This window comes from Muscardinus avellanarius, assembly GCF_963383645.1.
Source record: "Muscardinus avellanarius genome assembly, chromosome: 11".
NCBI classification, from domain to species: Eukaryota; Metazoa; Chordata; class Mammalia; order Rodentia; family Gliridae; genus Muscardinus; species Muscardinus avellanarius.
The window spans coordinates 54,521,794-54,542,912 of NC_137797.1; the positions used below are offsets into that span (position 1 = coordinate 54,521,794).

The 21,119-nt window shown below is 36.5% G+C and overlaps 1 protein-coding gene across 10 annotated transcripts in view; it reads left to right on the forward strand.

Moving 5' to 3' along the window:
• Positions 1-21,119, forward strand: part of GRIP1 (glutamate receptor interacting protein 1) — a gene marked incomplete at both ends in the record, with an annotated part of 711,985 nt that overhangs the window by 268,091 nt on the left and 422,775 nt on the right. For 5 of the 10 annotated variants that reach the window (XM_080705910.1, XM_080705918.1, XM_080705920.1 and 2 more), the window contains one exon: positions 10,337-10,469. The exons of the other annotated variants lie outside the window; for them this stretch is intronic. In XM_080705910.1, the coding sequence (XP_080562036.1) occupies positions 10,337-10,469 (133 nt within the window). Of the gene's footprint in view, positions 1-10,336; positions 10,470-21,119 lie in introns of those variants that run through there. 10 annotated transcript variants of the gene reach the window in all.

Here is a 21,119-nt window from a genome sequence, read left to right on the forward strand (position 1 = left end):
GTTGTCACTGTTCTGTATTTTGGTTATTTTAATAGATATAAAGTATTACAAGTATTACTTCATTGCTGTTTAATTTGCATTTTCCTGATAACATATAATGGGGAGCAACTTCTTATATGATCATTTGCCATCAATATTTCTCCTTTAGTGAGCTGTTTGTGTTGTTTAGTGTTAGGAATTCTTCACATATTCCAGGTAAAAGTCCTTTATCAGGTATGTCTTTGACAAGTACTTTCTCCTTAAATCTATGGCTTATCTTTTCTTTCTCTTGGCATTGTTGCAGAGCAGATTCTTAATGAAGTCCAGTTTATCAGTATTTTCATAATGAGTTATTGAGTCTTTGTTTTTATATCTAAAAGTCACCATTGTGTTCAGGTTCACATAGATTTTCTCTTCTTGTCTTCTAGATGTTTTATAGTTTTGCATACATATTGAGGTATATTCTCCATTTGAGTTAATTTTTATCAAAGGTATAGAGTCTGCATCTAGATTCATTTTATTGTTGTCTATTTTTGTTTAACTTAGCTTCCCCCCCCTCAAACCCTTGAGTAAAAACCCTATTTGTTTTCTGGAGAAAGAATGTCTATGAAAAATAATATTTTGCAAATAATAGTTTAATTGTATCTTGTTTCAATGATCTTTACATAGGTTAAAATGTTATGCTCCCTCCTCCCAGTTCTTGAGTATAAAATATAAAGAGTGACAGCCCTCCTAATTATGAGATAAATAATATGATAATATTTAAGGAGCACAAGTGACTGACCATGTAGTTTTTGTTTTATCTAAAGTGTTTTTAAGGTTCTATAAGAAGTTTAAGTCTTTACCTTGAGAATTCTTGTATCTTGTCACTCAGAAAATATTAATTGGTATAGGGTAAAAATGTAACTATTGGCCAAATTAAAATTCTAACATCTCTGTAGGGTTTGAAGCTACATTTTAAATTGGCAGCCTCAAGCTCTAGAATTAACTTAAAATGTACCAGCATGGTTTGTTATACAAGTTAAGAATTTGAGGCGTTACCATAAGTCATAATTATAATAATATGTTGTAATAAGTTATAATTTTGCTTTATATATCAAGCTTATAATTTATTGGGTCTTTAATGGATAAACATAAACACTTGTAAAATGAGATTCTTACAACTATCTTACTAGGTAAGAAGAAAATAAAATTTTAATATAGCCCTTGATGCAATCAGTGCACAGGACTTGAGCAACTATCCAAGGATAGACTTTATGCTACACAGAGAAACAAGGATGAATAAAGCCCTGACTTTTTGCTGAACAAAGTTTTAGATTGGTTTCAGGGAAGTCCAAGAAGGTCTTGTTTATAGCAGAGAATAATAGTGCTACAACAAAGTCAGTGAGGAGACACAGGCTGTTGACCTCTTGACCAATTCTGTGTTAATACAAACTCCTGAACAGAGCCAGCCAGTAGAGAAAACACAGTTTTCCTCAGTTGCATAAGGTATTGCCAGAAGACAACAGCATCTGAGCAGAAGTGACAGGCACGACTTGCTGGTTCTGTTCCTAAGTGGAAACTACTATGTATTTCCTTCTTCCTTTGGGTGGAACTTGGCCTCCGTGGTGGTAAGTCATGCTCATTACTATAAGGACTCTTCGGGGTCCAAATTATTAGATAGAAGGATCCCAGATCCTGGATGACTTCAGACAGAAATGCCTCCTCCTCTCTCCTACCTCCTAGCTACCACCTGCCAACTTGTATTTTAGTACAAAAATAAGCAAATCCCCCATCTTATTCATCCACTCTTACTAATTTGTTAAAGTTCCTGAAACAATATCCTAACTAGTGGAGTAATTCCGGGAGGCTGCAGCTCTCAAGCCCAGGCCCCTTGGGAAAGATGGGGCAGGTGAGCAATGGGCAAGGTGGGAAGAGGGAGGGCCTGAGCTGGGCTTCAGGACCTGAAGGAACTCTTCCTCAGGTGGTTCTGGCACTCGTATCTTATGGCTCCCCCCTTGTCCTTAGTTAGTAATAGAAAATGGTATTACAATAATTGCTTAATTGTTTAAACACATTTGTATGGAACACTTACTAGATACACATAAAGAAAGGGTATAAATATCACCATTACTGATTTTCTTTATTTTCTTTTTCTGTAAACTCTCATTCTCTGGCCCCAAGTAAATAGCTTCATTAAGGCATGCTCACTGTATGCTTTTTGGTTCTTGTGCTATAGATAGTACTCAGTGTTGCTGGACATATGTTAAGTATTCAGTAAACTATTTGTTTATATAAATAAGGCTTAAAATTTTGTGGTATACACTCACCATATAACAATGAGAAGGACAGTTTCTCCTTTAACTTACTGTTAATATGCTAATTATTCGGATATGTGAAGAGCAGCTATAATAGGGTTAATAAAAATAGAGAGCTGCCTTTCTCCAGTAAAATAACTTCCACCACCACCACCACCACCACCACCACCACTACCACCACCACCACCAACAGCAACAAAATCAATAAACCATTGAAATATTTCTTACTATGGGCCAGTCTCCAAAAGCTTCATGTATGTACTTAGTCCTTACAGCAATCCTGTGAACTTGGTGCTATTGTCTATCCTTATTTGTCAATAAGGAAGCAGCACAAGACAATTAAATAACATGCTCTACATCAGACAAGCAGGACAAAACTTATAGTATAGCAATCAATATGCATAGTAAATTGATATGCAGTATATAAACTATTTTATAGCACAGCCTTCAAACCCATACCTCTGTCCTCTTTCCCTTCTGAGTAAACAGTCTTACCCTTCCAGTTGTTTAAATGCAAGGCCAACAAGTCACCTTTGATGTCTTTCTAACTCAGAACCTTATCTCTACTCTTGTTCATTCTCAGTAATCAACCAGAATGATTATACTACATGTAACTCAGATGCAGGACACAGTGATGCACGCTTATAATCCCAGTACTTGGGAGGCTGAGATAGGAGAATCACAGGTTTGTGGCCAGTTTCAATAAATTAGTGAGGCCCGCTTCAAGTTAGGGAGACCTTGTTTCAATGTAAAAAGTAAAATAGGCCCGGAGTATTGCTCAGAGGTCAAATGCCTCTGGGTTCAATAACCAATACCCCCCCACACACACAAACAAAATGTAAATCACATACTTTTATTTACCTACTCAAAATCCTACAGTGTGCTATCAACAAATAGAGAATGAAACTGCGCAATTCTCGCTCCTTCTGGCTGCAGTACGGGGGTGTGCGGCTCCCTGCCCAACCCTCAGCTTCTCCTCACACCTGTCTCCCGTGTGACTGCTTCCTGTCCGGCTTAGCGCCAAGCGCTCTGTCCTTCCTGTTCACTGTGTCAGATGTATTGCCCTAGATTTTGCATGCATGGATCTCCTTGTCTTGTTTACCTGTGCTTAAATTTTATCTCCTTCTGCTGACAGTCTTCCCAGACCACCTTCCCACCTTCAATAATAAAGCCTCACAGTCCCTTTTCATCAGTATCGCCCTGCCACTTCTCATCATCGTGTGGGATTAGGGGCTCGCTTGTGTGTATCTGTTTCTGCTCGCCTAGAGTACAGCTTTCAGCTTTCTGAGCATAGGGACCTTCCCCACATGTGCACTGCTGTATCTTCAGAGTGTGAGCAGTGTCTGGGACTAGGGGAACCCAGTACACATTTGTCAGATGACTGAATCAGATGGCATGTGAGATGAGCACACATTATTCGTGGTTCATGGAAAAACATGCTACGTGAATTATACAAGGGCTTTACAATTTTCTCCCTGAAAAGTGTGTCAAACACCAAAATCCTGCAAGGATATGAAATAAGGCCAGCTCTAGAGGTTGGTCAGAGCTGACCTGGATTAAGCATGTGCCATGTGTCAGGCACTAAACACATTTTATAGAGTGAATAAATGAATCCTTAAAAGCCACAGATATTCACTTGAGTTAATGGTTTTAAACTCTTTTCTTAATTTACATCTACAACCTATCAAGGAGAATGTTGGCTGAGAATTTGCCCTCCATTTCCTGTTTCACACTCACTGTAAAAGATTATTGATTTGTGGCTGGGCACAGTGGCATGGTATATACTTGTAATCCCAGTACTTGGGAGGCTGAAACAGGAGGACCTCGGGTTCATAGCCAGCCTCAGCAATTTAGCAAGAGCCTGTTTCAAGTTTTAAAAAATAAAAGAAATTGCCGGGGGGTGTAACTCAGAAGTAGAACACCCCTGGATTCAGTTCCCAGTATGACACAAGAAATATTAATTTGCAGTAAGTGTGTATGGAGCAATTGAATGAATAAATAAACAAACAAATGGTTGAACCAGCCAAAAGTTCAGTAACAAAAGTATATAGGAAATCAAGAGCACTGGTTAATCCAAATTGGATGGGCAGCTCCCTAAAAAATGTTTTTAATAATTTCAAACTACTTTAAAACACTTGATAGCAATTCTGCTAAGTGTGCCTGTAAATGGTAGCTAGGATTAGGGTCTAAAAATAACTTTAAGGGAAGAAAGCAAAGAAGGTAAGGGGTACTGAATCATATGTCAAAGCATTTAAAGGAAAGAAAAGAAAATAAATTTATGTTACATTAGTCATGAAAACTTGTAAAAAGTGAGAGGATAGGAAAATATTTTAAATACCAAGAAAATGTTTTATAGCCAAATGAGTCAATGAAAAAACCTGAGCTTTTTGATATTCAGTGCTTTGGTAAGTCAACCACCCATCCAACCAAAAAGCAAACTTATAGTTAAATGTGTTCCATTTAAAAATAGATTTTTTTTTTTTTGCTTTCTAAGTAGCTTGAAAGTACAAACTGGGGAGAGAAAAGAAGGAGGAAAGGGGAAAAAAGAGGTGAATTTATAGGATGTAGAAGCCATTTGGTAATATATTTTTCAGAACTAGCACATGGACTTTAAACAGGTCCCATGAAGCTTCACAATATTTTTTAAAAGACTTTTTAATCAGTGCTATATTTTTCATCACTTGAAAGTCTCATCCAAATCTTTTCTCCTAAGATATATTGGACCTTCAAAGAAAAATGTGAATTCTTATACAATGAACGTTTTTAAAACTCTTATAATATTTAGATGGTATACTTAGCATTTTAAATTTAGAAATTATTTTTGCATTTACTTTTATTCTCCTGTGTTCATTCCATACTTATCTATTGAATGAATGTACTAATTATTCTATATGGTAGGAAACCAGAAAACCAATCTTTGAATACCGGAAGAATAACCTCTGTTATCTGAGCCCTTTGGAGCCTAATGCATTTTGAATCTCAGAATGACTGCCTGACATTTCATTTTGCAAGTAGTCTAAACAACCACAATAAATTTACAAATGCAGACATGCCACAGTTAAATTTCATTTCACGCTCAGTAAGCAAACATTATCAAACTCTAAGCACTGTCCCCCACTGTCTTTTTAACTCAAAATCTTGTCATCATTGGAGGGTCGACCTTGAAATATTTTACAGATGGATGAATTAGCTTAGTTTACTTTTCAATTTGCAAATCAACACACACACACACACTATATATATATATTTTTTTCAGAACCAGCACATGGACTTTAAACAGGTCCCATGAAGCTTCACAACTTTTTAAAAAGACTTTTTAATCAGTGCTATATTTTATTATATCATATTTATATATTATATATTAATATATTTATATAAATATATATTATATATTTATAAATATATAATATTCATTGCATATTATTATATATTATATATTATATAGTGCTATATTTATATATATTATATGTACATATATATGTATATATATTATATTATTGTTTAGGTAGTTGGCACTATACTTCATTTAATGAACAATCAAAATGATTAGTGATTGGGCAGAGTCAAACTGGAACCCACTCTGAAATTATTCAGGGAAAAAGTCTTCTAAAACTAATGAGCATCCCCCCCCCTGAATTTTGGTGTATTACAATGCTGAATATAAGGTGAGGCATGTGGGGTTGCTGGATCTCCATGGACCGCAGCCTGAGATGCTACAAGTACTGAACCGAGGAAGGAATACTTGCAAACTGGAATGTTGCCTTCCATCCTATACAGCTCTCAACTACTCATATGAATAAATATTCCTATAAGTGAAAGCCATAATTATTTGAGCCTAGTAGCTAAGAAGGTTGTATAGGCATAAGATATTTTTCACAATTTTAATATGCAAGGGACACATTTTTATTCTGATATTCACCTTTGTATTTTCTTTCCTTTTAAGAGTTGCTGTTGATCTGCTCTTAAATTTGAAATTATGCTCTTGATCAACTCTTAAACTTGAAATTGTGCACTCGGAGTAGTTGCCAAGATCTAACTGTATCTTCTGTTGCAGATAAGCCCTCAGATGCATTTATTTAAATACATATTATTAAAAACATATTTAAGTATATATTAGTATTAAGACATTTTGTGCTTAAATTATGTATGCATGATTCACATGATCTGTGTCTTTTATTTAGCAAGGGAAGGCATTACCAATCATTTGCTGCATGAACAGGGTTAAGAGCAACCCTCACTGCAGAGGCCCAGAGTGCTTTTGCTTCCCATTCTGCTGTTTTCCAGCAGCATGTGTCTCTCCTCACATCCCAGCTAGGCTGCCAAGGTTCTTGGCATCACGTGCAGACATCTCCACCTCTACAAAGACTAAATAGTTTAATTGCTTAAAAATTTCTCTAAGCCAAACATGCTGGTGTACTTCTATAATCCCAGTACTTGGGAGGGGGGATTGCAGGATCAAGGCCAGCCTCAGAAATTTAGGGAGATCCTGTTTTAAAATAAAAAAATATATAAATAAAAAGGGTTGGGAGAATAGCGCAGAGGTAGAATGTCCCTAGGCTCAATCCTCAGTAACCACTCCCCCCAAAAATAGATTTCTCTAGAAGACTGTTTCATATTGCCACTCAGAAAATATTGTAATCATTGCTTAATCAATAATCTAGGAGAGACTGTGAATTAGAGATTTCATTGCACTTGTTGGTCCACTTGTTCCCTTTAGGGGAGGGAGAATCTATTTCAGAAGGGTATGGAAACCAAGCAAATGCTGTACAAATAATTGCCTATTTCCCAGAAGAAAAATAATTACTGCTCTTTAAATATACACATATATGTTTATATTTGCTCTTCATGCTTGAAATGGATTTTGTTGGATAATTTGATCTACTTCTTTTCTCATCAAACACATTGTTAAAAGAGTTTAATATTATAGTTTAGTGAACATTAAGTTAAACTAAAACCAACCTGTTTTCGCCATATGAAAATAGAGTGGTGCTACCATTTCTTTTAAAGTAATGAGTGTTTAGGGACTGGCTAGTCACAATAGCACCTAAACCATGGTCCACATGCAGAAATGCCTGTTGGGGCCAGGAAGTAACTGAATGAGAGACTTGGTCCCAGGGGAGGGGACTGTAGCTAAATGGAAAGTACATGTTTATTTATGGTGACAGCCACCTCTCAGCTCTGATCAATAGTTGTCTTATGGAATTGTGCCTAGAGTTGCCAAATCTTTTGTTTCAAGAAAAAATCAAATGCCTTATTTATTTGTGAAATCTTCTGACTTTTAGCATTGAGCTCAATTTTAAAAAATAAACACTAGCAAAACCCCAAACACTCTGGAGAGCCAAACAAAACATATTTGTGAGAGATGTTTGTCCTGTGAACTGCCATTTGCAACCTCTAAACCAGCCATCTGTTTAGATTGTGGTGCACCATCAATGGTAAGAGCATCACTCACCAGTGCTTGTGCTGATGGGGAGAAGGGGAGAGTCTACAGAAGCCGGGTACACCTTACTGAATGGGCCTGGACTGTGCTGTGCTAGTTTGACAGTCTGAGCTATGAACCAACTGCAGCATAATAGCAAGGTCTTAGAGATTATAGGTTGGCCTTGTATTGCTGAACATGACTCTTAGAATAGAATTTGGGAAAAACTGAGAGATACTGGGCTCTAGACCTCTAAATGACAGCTTCCCTTTTCCTGCCTCCTAAGCATCTGATTCCTTTTATAAGGTTGTTACACCCTCTCCCATACCCTTCCCCATATAAAGGTTAACCTCTAAATTCCTCCCCAGTACCACAACCACATCTTGTATAAAAACTGTTATCATTACAAGTTAATACTGAAATGTTAACTTTCCAAATAAAATTTCTCAAAAATAAGCAAAGAATAGAAAGTTGCTCAAGTACGATTTCTGTTTATTCCTGAAAAGAAACATTTAAGTATAGAGGTTTTATTACTTTGTCTGAATTGATTCTTGTTCAAATATGTTTACTTAATACCATTTGAGGAAAAAGTCTCTTTACATACTAAAATTAAAAATCGGTAAACTCTAGTGGAATGTTTTAAGTTGTTCTATGCAAACGGTGCCTTCTTTCTACTGAAGTTATATATTCTCTATTCTCTATTCTCTCATAGTAGTATAACAGCTCATTATAAAGCTGTTAGATTAAATTAAAATATTATGTATTATTATTTTTCTCATTTATTTAGTGACTTGTTCAAGGCCTAGAATCCAGATCTTTCCATTTCTATTTCATTAGTTTTTAATTGTACTTGTTTGTTTTGATTGAGGAGTCAGGATAGTGAAGAAAGGATTTGGAACCTAAGTACAAGTGGTATTTTGTTTAAAGATGTTCATAAAACATTTTATAGCATTTTTTTGTCAGCATCATTAAGTTTGTGCTTCTCTTCACAAACTCTTTCCTATGGCATAAAAAATGGGACATCTCTAGGAAATAGGCAAAATTCATGGAACTATTGAAAGTAACTTCACACATTCCAGAGCTGTAATGTGCTTGGCTCCTGAAGAGTGCCTCTCTAAATTTCTCCCTACTTCATCATTAGTGATTTATATTTGAAAATAGAGAATGGTCTAAATCCAGAAGAGAGACAAATTGCTTGTGAATCTGGCAAATTATAATCAGTTGCCTCTTAAATGGTTCTACAAACTTGATATTACATGGGTGTTTAATGAGTTTTATACAGTAAGTAGCACTTTTTCAAAATTATGTTTTTGAGAACATGGTCTTACAAAATGTCATTAGTTTATTAGGTAATTCACTGTCATAATTGATTAATTACATTGTAAACAAATCAAACTTTTCCTGGTGTGAAAAAATTCCATCTACTTAAAGAGTCGAAGGAGAAAAAAGCTAGAGAAAAAGAGATTATCTATTATGAACACTGTCTAGATTTAAGTACTTTTATCATCTCAGAAGTGTTTCTGATTGTCCTACTTAATTTTTTGTCTTTTAACTCTGTGACTTTAAAAAAAAAATCAACAGGGTATAAGCATATTTCGAAACTTTTCTCCCTCTGCCATCTTCACCAAGAAGAATTAAATTTTATTTTCTCTTTAGCTCATTTGCTTTCACATTAAAAAGAATAAAAAGTCCAACTCACCTAGAATTGTAATTGAGTTTAGTGCAAGGAGAGTTAGGTTATTTGTATTTCAGTTTCCTGAAACCATGCCTTTCCTTTATTTGCTGATTATGGTATGCTGTTACTAAGCCTATGAGAGGCTTCTCTGAAGTGCATTTTAATATTTAGATCAAACAGCGATTGGAATACATTAATGCCCAGTGGGTAAACGTGTCATTTGGAAGCAGCTGCTGAGCCTTCTCCCTGCTGCTCCAATTAACACATACAGCACACTCTTGTCAGCAAGAGGGCCATGCATATGGATGGAACCACTTTGCTCCTCATTAATGTGATACTCAGAGAGCTAAAGAGTTAATCCATCTGCCCATTGCAAAACAATAGCTTTGCAAGAAGTTTCCCTAGGGCCCACTGCACTTTGGGATAAGAGGTGCTAAGATTCAGGGGGTGGAATGAGCAGGTAGGAAAGTCAGTTAGGTCTGGGATTTGGTTCAGTCCATTGACTAATGCGCTTCCCGCCCCTTTCTTCCCTGCTACTCTGCCCCTGATGGTGGAGACCTGGATAGTGGCTTTCTACTGCTGGGACTCCTCTGGTCTCCGCTCAATCTCTTCAACTTTTGTTTTGAAACTGTTTTAAGTCCGAAGCTTTGCTCTTTTTTCTCTCCCACTTTTTCACGATCATTTCACTTTCTCTCCCCTACCCCCTTTTTTAAAAAAATTGCAGATTTGACAGTTTGATGAGAAATCTTGCCAAGTTAAACCCATATTGCTGGGTCGTTGATGCTTCTGTTGTTACTCCTCCCTCCCGTGGCTAAAGTCCCTTCTGTGACAGTAGCGTAGAGGCAGAGGGTCGTCCTGTCCTGGCTTGGCTTGCTCATTCATGCTCCCGCTGCTTCCCAAGCAGCCGGGTCGTCGCTGCGCTCTGGCTCTGGTGCTGGCTGAGCCGGGCTGCCCGGTGAGCCAGACATGGACCGCTTCCTGGGTTTTGTCAAGCAGATTCGAAGATCTAGGAGAAGAAAGGGCAAAAAGTACAGACCAGAAGAGGATTACCACGAGGGCTATGAGGATGTCTATTATTATGCTTCAGAGCATTTTCGAAGTAAGCGCTTCCCTTCACCTGCCTCCCATTCCCTCTAGCATGCCGGGGCTAACAATAAACCTTGTGTGCGGGCTTTAATCTTAAATGCAAAAGGTTTCCCCAGATGGTGTTATCCGTGAGCAGTCTGTAAGTACTGGAGTGCTACATTTTGCTTGATGTGTTCTCAGAGTAGCCATGAGGTTGGATCAGACAGTGTAACCAGCCAAGGTCTATATGCCTGGATAATGATTTTGGATGTAAGTAATTGATTACACTAGTATTTTCATGAGCCATTCAGAAAAGTGTCTTGCAAGCCAACGTAGTAGATGGCTAGAATATGTTCTGTTATGGTCGTTATTTTTCAATAACTGTGCATGTGCATGCGTGTATTTATTTTTCATCTTTCAAAATAGGGAAGGCGAGCTCATGGAAGAATTGCTCATGGTTAAGTTCATGCTGTTGATTAACGCTGTCAGTACAGACTTCTAGGCAGTGTTCTGTGATTAATCTCGGGTGCCTTTTGTACACAGAAGTTCAGATGCTTTTCTGAGATGTATGCTCATAATTTTGCTATTAAAGGAAATCTTATTTGCTGTCAAACACAAACAGCAATATCTGTAGGATAAAATAATATAACCACATTGAGACATTTGTAAATTAGCTTATAAAGAGCAGAGAACTAGAATTTTTCTTGTACCTGTCAGTGTTTTTAAGTTCCTGGTGAGGTGCAGATGGGCCCCGATAGATTTAAAATGCCCAGGAATGCCTCGGGGTGCAGAGAGAAAGCAGCTACATGCTGAGATCACTGAGTTTATGTGTCATGAGGAGGGGGAGAAAGATGACAGTTATGGGCGATCTGCATTTTAAAAATTAAAAATTATTTCTCATCTTCTGGTATAGAAATCATTGTAAACTTGTACTTCAATCCTATTTTTTTCCTAGCCATTTGATGTTGAACATGAATGTGTCCCATTTACAACCTCTGAGCACTGACTAATAAATAATTTAGATCCTAATTTCTATGGCATTGAAAGCCCTGTGATTTAGTTCTAAATGCCAGAAATACTATTTTGACTGATGAAGGTTGAGAATTGGAAATTCATGTGGTGGCAAGAACACAAGAATTCAAAATTGCAATTCCTTGAGATTTGTGCTTGAATAAGATAGCTGCTGTTTTGTGGAGTAATCTGTGTTTTAGAGATATTCTCTTTTCTGAAGCTTTTGTATGAGTAATCTGTTCTAATGTAGTGACAGTCTATGTTTCCTAAATTTAGTTTTCTTAATATATTCCAGAATCTAAGATTTGTGTCACACTAAAAAAATATTGTCAGCTTGCATGAGTAATTCTAAACACTTAGAAATTGAAAGAAAAAGAGGCTTAAGAACTTTTAATTATATTGGCATTCATTGTAAACTTTTTTGCAATCAGTATATACTGAGTCAAATTCACACCTTCTCAGATTTGTACCATGATGTATGATTGTGCAAATAGGATCAAACAAAATCTATCAAATGCAGGCTAAGTATTTTTAAAGATAGCAGAAATGTTCAAAGTTTACAAAATGTGCTTCAAGGAAAATTGTTACAAAGATACACCAGAAATATTCCTAAAAATAGAGTTAGAAGAATGACATGACTAAAGTCATAACCTATAAACAATGAGTGCGATAACTCAAAGAGAATCATACTTTGTCAAGGTCAGGCTTAGGCTAAGATATTAACCATCACAACTTATTTACTTTAGAAATGACACTGACATCTTTTCCCTGTGAGTTATCAGAAAGCATTTATTATATAATACAGTTAATAACTTTGTGGAGTTAGATGCATATTGAGTCCCTAACTTCAAACTGCTGCATAATAAGCAAAACATCCCCAGTAGACTTGGGCACTTGGGATTTGGCATTTCATCAAATGTCACCTAGCCAGGACTTTTACGGGAGGTATGTCCTATACAAGGACCTCTCAGAGCATCTTCGGCTTCGGTTTCAACACCTCTCTGAGCTGGGGAGGAGAGACCTCTTATATTTTACAGCTGTAAAAAATTATTAAAGAATGAGTCCAATCCTTAAAGTCAGATCTCTCTATTGGGTAATATGGTTGAATTCAATTATATCCACAGTTCACAATGTATATATTGTAATTACTCTTTGGCATAATTTTAAAATTTATGCCCTGTGTGTTTCTTTACATGGCATAGAAACTCTTTAATTATTAAGGATCAAAACTTGGTGGAATGTCCTGATGCATTTACATCTTTGTTAAAGGTGCCATTGATGAGCCCAAAGTGGCTTTCTTACTGTTCTCCCCAGAGTCTTTTTGTTTCTTGAGACTTAACTCTTTGTCTTGTGAACTTTTCTATGGTTGTGCTACAAGAAAAACTTTATATATGTGATAAAGACAGACTGAGCCAGTAGCCAGGCGTGGTGTTGCACACCTGTAATCCCAGTACTTGGTCTGCTGGGACAGGACGGTTTCAGGTTCGTGGCCAGCCTCCGCATTCTTGTGAGGCTCTGTTTCAAAATAAGAAAAAAAAGTCAAAATAGGTTTAGGGGTGTAGCTCAGAGGTAGAATGCCCCTGAGTTTAATCTCAAGTACCATACAAAAGAAGAAAGATTGCTCTAGAAAGAACTTCCCAGAAAGTTCTGCTGGAAGTCAGACTTCTCTTACACATTTTAAAATGCTTACCGGTATCTAACTCTATCTTAAGTAATATCCCTTATGTTGCAGGCTCTGATTTAGAATTGATGCTTGGAAATGCATGAAGGTGGCAGTATTTAACTTCCTTAAACTACTTTTGTTATCCATCCATCGTTTCATAATGCTAGACTTTAAGTAAACTAGACAGGTGCCTCAGGCAAATCACAAAATGTTTCTGGGTTTTACTTTCTTAAAATGTGACATAAGATAACTTTATTTCTAAGGATGTATATAGTTATAGAACTATATAATTTTAATATTTTACTTAATTTCAAACCCTCCCTTCATCATTCCTTCCTTTTCCCCCTCTATCCCTCCTCCTCGTCATACTCATCTTCCTCCTCCTCTCTCTTCTCCTCTCCTCTTTTCTTCTTTTTGAGGCAGAATCTCATTATACTGCTCAGGCTGCTCACAAACTCCTGGACTTAGGAAGTCTTCCTGCCTCAGCCTCCTAAGTAGCTGGGACTACAGGCACATCATTATTATTAGCTAAAGGACTTTAACTGAGATTTAAACCAAAAAATTCACCTGAATATCTTGAAGATAATTGATTTTCTGGCAGGAATTGTCAGGAGAGGGTGCCTGTTCTTTAAGATCTATCATTGAATATTTAGGAGTTCTTTTAGAATTTTGATAGAGTTGCAGGATTCTGAGTATGTTGGTGAATTCCATTCCACATCTTTTACTTAACTGTCTCCACCAAGAAGCACCATTTACTCTTTGAGATTTTCTCATAGATGATTCACTTAGTATTTTTCCTTAAGAAACACACTGGTTGATTACAAAACTGCCACAACCCTAAATGAAACAATAAGCTAGGAAAGGACTCCAAAATTCATCTTTTATCATGATTAGTGCTTTTATTTGTTTTTCACCAAACACTGTGTTACAGCAATACTTTGAGAAAAGGCCTTGGCAGGTCGTATGTTATTTTTTTTTATCTACTATAGCAAAAAAGAAAATAAAAATATCTGACTCTTGTTCAGCTGAATAATATTTGTTATAAAAAGCAGATATGGTGATTCCTACAAGCTTTCTCTTAGGACTGCTTTTGCTCATGATGAAAATCCTAACCTGCCATTGTCCACGCAGTGGAATACTTGAAAAGGACAAATCTATTTATCCCTTATATAAGGCCCTGGCACCTTTTGCATGTGCGTAATGGTATTGAATTAGGCATGGGGTTCCTCCCTGGTAACTGCTTCTTCTAGGTTTTCATCCTGACTCACCTCTGCAGGGGAAATGCTGCGTGGGAGTGGAGCTCAAGGCAGTCATTAGTGACCCATTACTTTTCCTCCTGACATCAATTCAGGCTAACTAGAGAACCAGGGAGCGTGACTGTGGCGTAGGTCTTCTGAAGAAAGGTCATTTGCACTTACAAATCATTTAACTTGTTGCTTGTTGTTTGACTCTATTCTAGTAGGCATAGAGCAACAATAATGATGTGCTATGTAAAAACATTATTAGATAAGTTATTTTATTAAGCAATATTTGCATTTAAATTCCTCAGGCAATTCTGGCTTAAAAGTGCCTTGGATATTCAAATTATATTTTTCCCTTTAATTTCTTTTATACTTTTATTGGCACATTGTAATTATGCATGCACATAACACTTGGTTTGTTTCTCTTAGGATCTCACCCTCCTCCCTCAAATTGTACTTTAAAAGGAGTGCTTCACTTTCTTTCATTTCATTGGAAAACATTGTGCATTGTTCATCTTGGGGAAAAACAATTTTAGTGGTGGGTGTAGTGTGAGGAGTTTTAGACATCAGTGTGGATGATTAATCAAGTAACTACTTCTCACTAGTTCCTTTAACTATATTTTAATTAATTTTTTTTTTGTAAGTTCAAGTGACTGTACCCTCTCTGCATCAGGGGACTGACATCTCTCTTGATAAGTGTGCCAACATGATTAAGTGAGAACTTTGACATTTGCTTTGTAATGATGGCTGATCCTTAGTGTGATATGTACAAAAGCTGAACATTGAATCAGAGGTTGTTCATTCCCCTCAGCCTTTGGGGAATGAAGGGAGAAACAGAGACAGGAGACAGAGAGAGAGACAGAGAGAGAGACAGAGAGAGACCGAGGGACAGAAGGAGGAAGAGGAGGAGGAAGAGAAGGAGGAGGAAGAGGAGAAAGAATAAGAAGAAGAGTAGCACATTTTATATGCTGTCTTTACTTATCTTTACTTGAAGCACAGAAGTCATTCATGCATCTGTTAAAAACAGTGATCATTGACTAACAGGTCCTAAATGTGAGATCCTAGCTGTACTTAAATTGACTCATAAAATGCCAGAAGAATTAGAAGAAACATCCATTATAAAGTAACAGGGCAGCTGAATGCACTGGCATGGGCCTGTAGGATCTCGGATTTGAGGCCAGTATGTAGTAACTTAGCAAGTCAGTTTAAAAAAATAATAATAATAAGATAGGGCTGAAAATACTTATCTCAGAAAATAAAAGAATTAAGACAGAGAAAAAGAAAGGAATAAAAAAGGGAAGGAAGAAAAAGAGTAACAGGGAAAATTTGCTTATTTTGTTTTATGATTACCTTGTTTAGTTTATTTTTTCCCAAGAATTTCTTTTTGTCCAGAGTATATTCATTTAGTTGAAAATTGGCTGGCCAGCATCTAACAGTTGACTTGCGGGGTTCTCTGTATTACCAATTTTATTATCTCAGATGGTATATTTTTCTATATAGGATACTTAAAAGAATATTAAAGTTGAAAAGAACCTTAAAATCCACTTTGTTCAACCTGAGTGTTTCTTAAATTCAACAAACAAACAAAAGATACCAAATAAATTAAGTGACTTCATGAGGTCTTACTGATCCCTGCAACTTGCTCTAGAAGCTAGAAATCGGGTCCAGGCACCTCCATGCATTATCCCATGTGTGTGTGTTTTAGCTTTCTTGTGATCTTTTTGATGATACTTAAGGCCCAAGATCTATCTACATTACAAGTTAGAACTCTTGATTTTCCTGATAAGTGGTTTTGTTTCAAACAGTGGGTCATCATCTTATTCTAAACTCTTGAAGAAAAATTAACTCCTAACTTGATATTGCAAGTCAAATTAACATTGTGTCCTAATTCTAGATAATGTTTTATTTTTTTCCATTTGCTCTTATGATGTACAATACAGCTACATTTGTCACTGAATATTTCTTCAGGGAATTTAAGATGGCATTATTTTATCTGGGAGTATTAGATTTAGGACTGACTTTGGAGTTGAGTTTAGCAGGGCCTGCTCTCTGGTACAGAAGTTGTTCCCCGGTATCCCAGCTATTTGGGCAACCAGCATTTGTGAAGATCTTCCCGTGTGAACACATTCACTTTGAGGCGAGAAAGGCACTTGAATAAATCCATGCTTCTTTTAAGCCAATTCTAAATTATATGTTAAATCATACATTAAGTTTCTGGCACATTCTAACTACATATCTTGACCCAAATAAATATAATCTGTATTGAGTTTTATATGTATTGAGATTTTATATCTTCTTTTGACTCACATTATTCTTTCACGAGTATAACATATGGCATGTGAAGGTGAGTAATTCCTTCAATGCTATATTTGTCTTAACTGCACAATCCCAGAAGATCTCTGTATTGAGCCCACACTCACGTGCACAATTTTTTTATTTTGTTCTTCTTTGTGGGCACTTTAAAAATATTGCTAAGCCTTTGATTTGCATGCAATCAAAACTACACTGAGATTCCATCCAACTAGTTAGAATGGTAATAATCAAGAATACAAACAATAACAAATGCAGGTGAGGATGTGGGGAAATAGGAGCCTTATACACTGTAGGTGGGATTGGAAATTAATACAACCACTCTAGAGATCAGTATGGAGGTTCCTCAAAAAGCTCGGAATGGAACCACCATATGACCCTGCTCTACCACTCCTCTATATCTTTCCAAAAGAATTAAGTTTAAAATACTATAGTGATACATGCGTATACAAGTTCATAGCAGCATAATTCATGCCAGGCAAATTATGGAACGAACTGAAGTGTCCATCCATGGATAAGTGGGTAAAGAAAATGTAGTATATACACATCATGGAATTCTACTCAGTTATAAGAAAGAAAAGTCTGTCATCTGAAAGAAAAACAGATGGAACTAGAGAATGTTATGTGAAGTGCGATTAGTCAGTCTCAGAAAGTCAAGGGAGGTATGTTTTCTCTCACATGTGGAAGCCAGAGGAAAAAATAGGAAACATAAGAAACTTGAACTCAGAGAGAAATCTGAAGAGGGAGTTAGAAAGTGGAATAGGGCAGACTGAAGAGGGAGACATTTTCAATAATGCTATAGTAATATGTGAGGTATTGATACCAATCTCACTAAATTATGGGAAAAAGGGAGAAGAGGGTAGTGGAATAGAAGTATAGGGAAATAAACAAAAATTGTATGCATGTATTATTTTATCACATTGAGCCTCACTAAGATGTATAATTGCAAAACATTAATAAAATAAATCTTAAAAATCTCCAAATCTTCCATTTGTTTAATGAAAAAATACGTTAGTGCTTTCTGTTCTCATGATGAAGTGAACATCTATTGATATTCCCTGACACTTTCTCCCTTCTTCCTGGGAAGAGCAATCTTCATATTGAAAATGCCCTCTTTCTACTCCAATTCTGTCATTATTGATCGATCAAAACCTTCACAATTATAGTATACATTTCCTAGCCTAGAGCGATGGGTCTGGTAATGGACATATAAACCAAGCTGAGCCTGTCAGAGTGCCCCTCTGGAGTGTGCGAATTTAATCCATTCTCTGTCCCATGAAGAAGCCATTCTGGAGTGGGAAGGAGGTCAGGCCAGCACGCAGAGGTGGAGCAGAGAGATCAGGAGACTTTTGGCAATGTGTGATCACTAGTTCTGAACCATGAAGTCTCCAGAACAGCCTAAACTGAAGTTCCCATAAGTGATAAAAGGCCCTAACCAAGATGGAAACTCAGATGCCCTAGTTTTTGTCTGATAGTATTTATGATTTTTTAATTTGGAAAATGTGATTACTTGGTTATTTTCATTTGTCTGGTGCCAAGATTAGAATTTTTCCATGAGAGTTTTTACCCTCTAATAATCTCATCTTCTGAATGGGACCAAAAAACTGTGATTCTGAATTACCTTAGTCCCCATGTTTCTTCAGTATCTCCTATATAAAATGAGAGAACTACTTCCCAGTGCAAGGTCCTACAGACCGGCAGAAAGGAATCCCCAAGGGTCTAGTCAGTAGCTCTCGTCTGCATTACCCACACATGATAGCAAGGGGGTGAACTTGGATAGAAGACAGTTCCCTTAGCATTACCTATATGCATTTAACACTTTCTAGCCCCACTTTCTGCCCAGAGAGTTAAATATTGTTTGAGAAAGAGCCTCACAACTTCACCATGCACCTCTCACTAGAGGGCAACACTCCCAGTGATATGTTTGAACATATAATGGAACTGAGTATTTGCTTTTTACTTGAAGTATTAGCATTCTAATTTGTTTTTTCAACTATTATACAACTTTATAACCAAAAATGTTTTCTGAAACATTCAACCACAGGATCCAGTTATTTGAATCTGTAGAATTAAACTAAATATCAGCAATTAGGTCTTTAGATGTGTAAAACTGAACTTGAGTTGAATTCCAGTTGATAAAGCAAACCTTTGAAGATCTGTCTTATAAACTGTTTAAGCTGACTCAATATATTATGATGTTATAGATAAGTTATTTATAACTAATAACATTTAAAACAACAAGATAGTGGGGCACAGTGATTTAATGCCAGTAGTCTCAGTGACTCAGGAAAGAGCCTGATAAAAGAAGATCACAAGGTCAGAGCCAGCCTGGGCACTTTAGCCTAGACTTTGTCTCAAAATAAAAAGGGCTGGAGAGATAACTCAGTGGCAGAACACCCCTAGGTTCAATCCCCAGTACTGTAAAATAATTAATAATAATAATAATAATAATAATAATAATAATATAGGCTATAGTACTTACATTTTCTTCTTTATTTCGTCAATTATAAGAATATTGGATTTATTATAAGAATCTCAACATTTTTATTCACTTAGCAAATACAAGTTGAGTATCCATTGTATTTAAATCCAAAATGTTCTAAAATATGAATCTGAATTTCCAGTGCTAACACGATGCTACCCAGTGAAAAATTCTAAACCTGATATCATGTGATGAATTACAGTAAAAGCTCAGGCACACTAAAGATACTCCATAAAGTTACCTTAAGTCTATTTGTATATAAGGCATACATTTAGTCTTAGATTTTAGCCCCACCCCCAAGATATTTCATTATGTATATGCAAATATTCCAAAGTTTAAAAAAATCTGAAACCTAGTACTTCTGATCTCAATCATTTTGGATAAGTATGTGATCATTCACATGGAAGACCTTGTAGATGTTAGAGATACAGTGGTGCAACAGGCAGAGAAGGCCCTTGCATTATTGGAACCTGTAAATTAGCAGGAAAATGTAAAATAAAAACTAGTTGGAAGCACAATGAAGAAAGTCACATTAAGCCAGCCGTGGTGGAGAACACTTGTAATCCCCGCACTTGGGAAGCGGAGAAAGAAGGATCGCACGGGTTCAAAGCCAGCCCCACTGGCTTAAGAGACCCTGTTTCCAAATAAAATATAAAAAATAGGCCTGGGAGTGTAGCCCGGAAGTAGAAGGGTTCCATCCCCAATACCATAAAAAAAAAGTCACATTAAGGTTTTAAGGGTGAGTTTGAGCTGAGGTGGTCCTCTTTGAGAATAAGATGTCGACTGGCATTGGTCGAAGAGACGGAATGACTGTGTGAAGAACTGGGTAGAAGGCTGGAGCATGCCACCCTCTCTTGTTAGAAGTGTCTTTATTCATTCTAATACAGTACTTTTCTTGGCATCTTCTGAATGGGTTGCTTTCTTCATGTTCATTTATACAATCAGTTGTTTGAAATTCATAATCCATTTTTTCCTAGAAATGATCTACTAAGAATAGGGGGGGGGAGCTTAAAGTCAGGCCTGATCACAGAGACATTTGTAATATTTTGTTAATAGGTAAAATGCAGCACTGGCCAAGTGACACAGTTACTGGGGAAAGCCTTTATTTTGCTGAAGAAAAGACTGCAATAGTTGCCATTCACATAGGACATCTTCTTTTTGTGTAATATTGCCAACTTAGGGGTAACTGAAATGGGGATGGTGTTTGTGGGGGAATGAGAAAATGGTTTGCTATCCCTTGAGGAAAGTGCAAGTGTGTAGTAATCTTTCTATTTGGATTCTAAATATCAAGAATAATTCTGAAGCTAGAAGTGCACTTGCCATGTAATCAGAAGATACTAAAATGCATGCTTATTTTATACTTTGTCATTTGTTTTTATAGGACAAAAGTATATCATGCTTCTCTCTAGTTTCCCTAGCCATTGAAATTCATGATTGAATAAAGATCATTTATTGCTGTTTACTTATTTTTGTTTTTATAGTACTGTGGATAGAATGTAGGGTTATTCTACTTCTGAGCTACACACCCAGCCCTATTCTATGTTTTATTTTGAAACAAGTTCTCAGTAAGTTAATGAGGGCCTTACTAAGTTGCTGAGGTTGCCCTTAAACTTGTATTCCTCCTTTCCCAGCCTCCCAAGTACTGGGATTACAGGTGTGTACCACCACACCTGGATGGTTAGAGATCTTTAATAATTTACACATGTCATATGAAGGACTCTGTGTCAAAGAAATACTTTCCAGAGACCAAAGAAAGTTCGACAAGGCCTTTCTAGTTAGAGCTCACAGCATCACTGTCCTCTGTGCTTTCTGAAGAATTAGACTTTATGCAATTACTGTTGTTATGCTATTAGAAAAAAATGATCAGGTGATATTATGTTGTTGTTGTTTATTGAAATACTGTTTTTCCTAGACCCATTAGTTTGTTAAATATGATTCAGGGGGTTAATATTTTTAATATTTTGTTTTTAAAAGTAA